Source organism: Notothenia coriiceps, unplaced genomic scaffold, assembly GCF_000735185.1.
Source record: "Notothenia coriiceps isolate Sejong01 unplaced genomic scaffold, NC01 NC01_scaffold00028766, whole genome shotgun sequence".
In the NCBI taxonomy this organism is placed as follows: domain Eukaryota; kingdom Metazoa; phylum Chordata; class Actinopteri; order Perciformes; family Nototheniidae; genus Notothenia; species Notothenia coriiceps.
The window spans coordinates 148-6,884 of NW_011361467.1; the positions used below are offsets into that span (position 1 = coordinate 148).

General features: G+C 38.9%; 1 protein-coding gene across 1 annotated transcript in view; it reads left to right on the plus strand.

The window, feature by feature from the left end:
- The first annotated feature begins 799 nt into the window (after window positions 1–799).
- The window catches only part of LOC104958344 (anoctamin-5-like), a 19,789-nt gene continuing 13,851 nt past the window's right edge, over window positions 800–6,737 (plus strand). The window contains exon 1 of the mRNA XM_010786062.1: window positions 800–1,085. Coding sequence (XP_010784364.1) covers window positions 1,010–1,085 — 76 coding nt within the window. The 5' untranslated portion in view covers window positions 800–1,009. The remainder of the gene's footprint in view (window positions 1,086–6,737) is intronic.

Genomic DNA, 6,737 nt, shown 5'->3' on the forward strand with positions numbered 1-6,737 from the left:
TTAATTGTACAAAATGTGTCAACATTAAATACCTGTTTTATTCAATATGCCAAGACAAACGCCTTTTTTTTTTTATAGATAGTAAAACTATCTTATATTAAATAAAGTAAACATGTTTACATTTGCAGTAATGTCTATTAAATAGTTTAAACTAATAGGCTATAATTCATGTATTTTAATTTACCTTATCATACTTTAAACATATTTAAAGTTTTCTACTCCATGAGTAATTTACTTTATCATGCTGTGTACACTACAATTACAGCAGTTACACTTTAAAAGCAAACTCACAGAAAAGCTGTTTTTGTTTATCTTCTGAGTGGGGCATTTCAAAGCAGAAAGGCCAGCCATCCCATTAACCTCTGATATTTGGTGTATGGTGGTTTATAAGTGGTTGATCTGTGCTAACCCAAAGCCGTTCTTAATTGACAGTGGTACCAATTTCTCCTTAGAAGTTATAAAATAACTGCTTACTTTCCTGTCACAAATCAGTTTATAAAGGATACTAAATTCGTTTCATGCACTTTTGGAAATGGCCACAAGATGTCCTCATCCCATTGAAGGAATTTAGACTGTCATCGTGATTATTTATTACTTTTTTATTTGAAAACATAACAGATAAGATGCTCCTGCAGCTATTTAACCACAACAATATGACTCATAAATCTTAACCATACTAAAATAAAATTCTCCACTTTTTTCTCTCTCTCTCCCAGACACTCTCACACACACCATTTTGCCGACGGAAAACCCCATGCCACTCCCCTTTAAGTGAGCCAGTCTTCTCGGGTAGCAAGGGAGCCCAGCAGGGTACAGTTTCAAAGAGAATCGGTCATAATGTAAATATGACCCATTTTCCATTCATTAATCCCAGTCAAAGTCATTGATTTCAGAGTGTGATCAGCCGATGCTTGCATGTTGGAGCCTTCATCACCGGGACCGGATCACCCCCCCCCCCCTGCTGTCTCTCCTGAGAAGGTGAAGCCTTCAGAATAACAGCTCTGCCGCTATGAGACGAATAACGGGCAAGACGAAGGATGAAACTTTGATCGAACTGCAGAGCGCGACAGAATCACAGACAGGAGGTAATTAAATAAATATGCACTTATTAAACTTTAAGTGGGGTCACGAGGAGCTTTATATATTGTGCCAAATGTGTCGAAGATGCTTTCTACTACTGCTTGTTACTGTTGTTACCAGGGGCTAATCTGGCCAAGAAGATGACAGTATGGTGTCCTTGACTCTACCATGAACTGCAGTCTGCTTCGTACTTGCTCATGTCCCTAACTGATCATTACATTCAAACAGACCTTTAACTAATGTATTCTTATGTCTAAATAAGACCCTCTAAAGCGAATATAGCTGCCTATATAGAAATAGGATATATATATATTAGGCTATGTAGAAGAACATGTCAGCAAAAAATTCCAAGTGGTAGCCTACCACATATAATGACATGTTTGTGTTTTGCCCACAGCATAATAAATGACATTTTTAGGGTTTATTGCTTGTTCTTTTTTACTTTACTTTTTGACTTGATTCCAATTGAATGAAACAAAAAAATTGTTTTCTTGCGGACAGAAAAGTTAATACAGCTGATGTATGAGACACATCAGAGCAAGTTAGTAGCAATCCCATGACAAGCCAGGAGGCAAATGGATCAAAACAGACATGCTGGGTGTTTTGCTTTGAATCACAGGAATGTCCCCAAAAAAAACTGGCACGTCATTCTGAAAGGCAGATTTCAATAAGATTTGTAGAATGGGTTAGTTAAAGACAAACTGCAATTTAACATAATCACTGAAAAATTGCACAATATCAGTACAAAGTGTGACAGAATATCCCAGCTAAATTGTTCTTCCTTTCTGCTTTATGTCAAGCTTTAAATACTGTATGTGTCTAGTCCTAATTAGATGGCCGTCTCTGAGATAGTCATGCTTCATAACCACTTTCAGTGTGATTTCTGATTGTGTGGTCACAAGAGTGCATCAGGCCGTTGACAGTCTGGGGAGTTTAGCAGCTCGGTTTTGCTCTCAACCACCATGTTTCAGAGGACACCAAATGAGTTAAGATTAATATTTTCTTCAGCCATTGAGCTTCATATGTCAACGTAATTTAGGTCTGCGGCCTTTTAAGTCATGCATGCTGCTTCTCATAGCCTTAATAACGGCTTGTGAGGATGATGTTGCTGTGGTAGCATTCTTAAGCAGCAAAGCTTCAAAACAGAGAAAAATGCACTTTGCTCTTATATCCCCCCAGTGTGACAAAAGACAATGTAATCTGTGTTAATATTTTAAATGTTGCACATCTACACAGACACCATGCAAAATTTGAATTTAATTACTTGGGATTTTGTAATTAAACAACATATTTCACGACCGGAACTATGTTTTTATCGTCGTATAAACCTAAGAGGGATGGGCACTTCTTGTGCATGATACGAAAAATGAAGAAATAGCTCTATCAATAATTACAATGGAAATGACTGTGGACACATTTTTTTTTACATTTTGTATTCTCTTAAGAGATCTAATTAACAATGCATTGATCCAAAACCTTTGTTATTAGTTCTGATTAGGAGGAAGCTGATTAGCCTAATGTACAGTCATAAGGTAATAGCTTTGGGACAAAAAGCTGATTCACTATTTAGATTTAGAAACTAAATTTAGTTTGAACCTGTTGAATTATTTCCATATTTATATGTACAGTATTATATTCAAAAATACAGCTGCCACAGATGGCAAATACTTTCATGACACAGGAAGTTCATGACGTGTATTGACTGACCATATATTTTGACCCCTGCTTGTTCCTGTGCATTTTAGAAAGCCTGGTTCTCTTGTGATAAGAAAAGTTGTCCACTGGGTTTTACCGAAGAGGCTCAGAGAATGAGAGACTAATGTTTGCATTTAGTCCTGAAAGGAAATTATTTCTGTAGAATAACTGGACCTAATGGACAATTAAATATCGAATAGTCCAAATGCCCTTTTTAAGCATCATTATGATAAGTAAGCAATATGCATCTAAGAACTTTAAAAGCAATTGTTACATTAAGATGAGTTACAGCACTGTTATAATTGGGATACAGATATTTATTCTATAACATAATACTGTCAACCTCATATCATGTTTTTATAATCAGCTTTGAGAAGTATGTTTAGGCCTGCATAATTGCTTAGGTGTTATTAAATTGATTAGCATTTTGTGCTTTAGATTAATACGTTTAGGAATGCATTTGAGTGAATTAGTTATTTTAACATTTTAACTATTTCAACATTTTAACAGAATAACATGTATCACCTTAACTGTAATTACAATCTGTACATTATGTTAAAAAAAGATAATGTCTAGCCCACTGGTATCATAACCCTGCATATGTCTAGCTATCCGCACTGCATCACTGCAAGATCATTAAAGTGAAAGAGAATAAAGGTGAACTACTCCAAAGCGTTCACATTGAATCAGTGTTGAGCAAACTTAATGACATCCCAACCTGATATTTTCCATATGTACATCCCACACTCTTTAAATGGTTATCAGTGAGTTGTTCATTAAGACACGTGCCTGTTTATCATGGATGAGCTGAGTGTTAATAGACTGCTCTTGTTCTGCAAAGGCTTTGTTCTGGCTCTTATCAGGGCAGACCTTCAGCCACAGTGAAACAGAGAGAAAAGGCAGGAAAGGGTCTGTCCTCACCTCCATATATTCACTGTGTGTGTGTTTGGAGTGTATTACCTCCATCACCGCTGCCCAAACACTGAATTATAGACAGCCATGATAACGGCAGGAGGAGCACCAGATGCACTGCTACACAGTAAACTATTATACTGCTGGTACTTGGTGTCATCCTCATAAAGTTTATCTTTTTTATTTGACTCAAAGCTTATCTGTTGCAGGTTACATTTCTTTTGGCATTCATCATGGACAGTATACCATTCATTCTTATCATATGATAGTTACTCGTACTTTAAGGGCTTTATATCCATTTAAGGTGATCTCGCTCTGCTCTCTGCAGCCATGGCTGATTAATTTATCTTCCAGTCAGAGGTGAAACAGAGCCAAAGGGTTGCTATGGAAACAGGCATTGTAATTGCATTAGCCCCTCTGATCGAGGCATGATGCTGAATAAGACAAGGGAACAACCAGGCTTTTTCCTCCCAACAAACTACAGGAAAGCTAGGGTATTACTAGGGCAGTATATATAGCATTCTTTGGGATCATAATGATCTTTTTCAACCTTTTTTTTTTCAGATTATATACAAATATTGTCTAAGTGTATAACATGGTTTCCATGAGCATCCCCTCTGCCTTGGTCTGTTTGCCTGGCCCTCGGGTACGGACATTAAATATTTAAGGGAAAACAAACACTCTCGGCACTCGCCATGTTTCATGTAAGCTGTTTGTGGAACAGCTGTGCCACTGGGAACTATATTTGTCAGATAGTAATACTGTATATCTTAATAAAACGTTCCTTAATCTGGATATAAAACAACTGATATTACAAAATTAGGCATGCTTCTTGCCAACCAACACAAATCATCAACCAAACAACCAGGCCAGAGGCTGCATATCATGCAACCATTGAGCAACTCTCAACTGTCCTAATCTGCAATGACCAGTACTCCATGGCAACGCTTATCCTGAAACATGCCTTTCTCAACAGACATTCAAAGATATCAAACATGGTATTTTATTCGATGTTTTGTCTTATCAAGCTATTCCATTATCTCCTCTATCCTGCACACAATGTCTATTGTGTTTTTGAACTTTGCAAGCTTTCTGGGGATTGTCAAGAACCCCCCCCCCCTTTTGGACTACAACATCCTGAAGATAAGAAAGGAAACATGTTTATTTCACATTATGATACAAGCCTGATGGTTTTGTGAAACCAAAACACAACCCACTCTTCAAACACATTACTTACTAAAAGATATATGTTTCTTCATCAATTGGTTTTCTCTCCCTACTCTTCAAGATCCATACGTAGTATGTGCACATTACTTGCTATTGTTTGGTATTGTATTACAGTGAAACGTTTGTCAGTCTTGTTGGGGAGATATTTTCCTAGGCCCATAACTTCGACCCAGTTTATCAGTTTGTTCTGAACTCACTGAGCTCAGGCACCTGTAGCCTTGGGTGCTGTGCTCTCAGAGTTTTGTCTTCCTATTCCTGCCTGTTGGCCTCAGCTGATAGAGGTGTCATTGTGCTTTGCCTGTTTTATCTTGTTATGCACAATGTTGATTATTCTCTCAGAACCAGCTAAATACATGGGTCTGGGGTAGAGATCCATTGTGCATAACAAGATAAAACAGGCAAAGCACAATGACACCTCTATCANCTGCCTCCTCTCTGGCAGAGGGAATGTGCTAATGTAGCATTGCTCTGCTCTGCTCCCCTATTATTCCTGGATGGTGAGAATGCAGCACTTCCTGTGGGGGAGCCTGGACCGTGCATGATACAGCAGTGAGGGGGAGGGGCCCGGGCTTAGAGCTGCTGCCTACCAGAAGTCTTTCCTCTCTTCTAATGAAACACAGTGAGCACACAAAGGTCACAAAGATCCCTAGCTTCTTTCAGCTGCAACCCAGACACCCTCTCAGAGGGACTGTGGTGTCTCCATGTGGACGCTCAATGACAGGGCTGCAGACTCACTCTGAAGGAATGAAAATATGCCAGCATTTAGATTATAGGAATCCCTGAAGTGTAGAGAGGTCAAAGAGCCAGGGTGATTTTTCCAGTGAGCTTGTGGGAAGCATCGTGGAATTTGCAGCTGAATGTTTTTTTTTAAACAGGTTTTTTTTTCCCCTTTCCTTTTTAGTTGTAGTTGTTTAGTCTCACTCCAACTGTGCACAGCCAGTTATCAGAGCCTGGCTTGAGCAAACAGAAGCAAGGGCAGGCAGTGCGTTATATCTAATTCCACGGAGAGTCAAATAAATGGAGAGAGGGGTCTTTACAGAGCAGCCTGCCTTTTGTAGAATTGAGCAGCAACGGCAAATAGTGACTAGCACGAAAGAGGAAAAAAAAAACCTTCAAATAAACTTCTGTATATTTATATCTAAGTTATTAACTCATGCAAAATTACCTGAGCAACAATGGCTTTTAAAGATGAACATTAACCAAGTTAAAACTCATCTAAAAGTAAAGCTCATGCACTTTCAAAACACAGTTTCCAACCAAGCTACCCGATTAGCCTTCAGCTGCTGAATATGTCAATTCCATAAGGTATGTGGTGATGAGAGGAGAACAGCAGAGGCTTTTGACTTAAGTAAATCCACTAATTTCTAGCCGAGTAATGCCCATACCTAATCCACTACAGCCGGATTTCCATTCTTGACGGTGGTAATGCCTCAGAACAGACCGCCTCTCGCCCGACTGCCTCTTATTTGATGCATAGCCCTCTCAGAGATGCACATTTACGGCTACAGTTTTATTTTACATGGCAGCATGTGTAACTGGCAGGAGAGCGGCCCCTTCCGTGAGTCATCAAAAGAAATTTTATGAAAGGGAACCTGCTTCTCTCAATCTGAACTGACATCCTGGGTCTAGTATTTGTCTGGGGATGTGAGATGATACCTCAGCCACCCACACATCCACTTACCAACACACACACACACACACACACACACACACACACACACACACACACACACACACACACACACACACACACACACACACACACACACACACACAACAATACATCATTTATATTTTTCAAAATCAAGTCCTCTCATAGACTT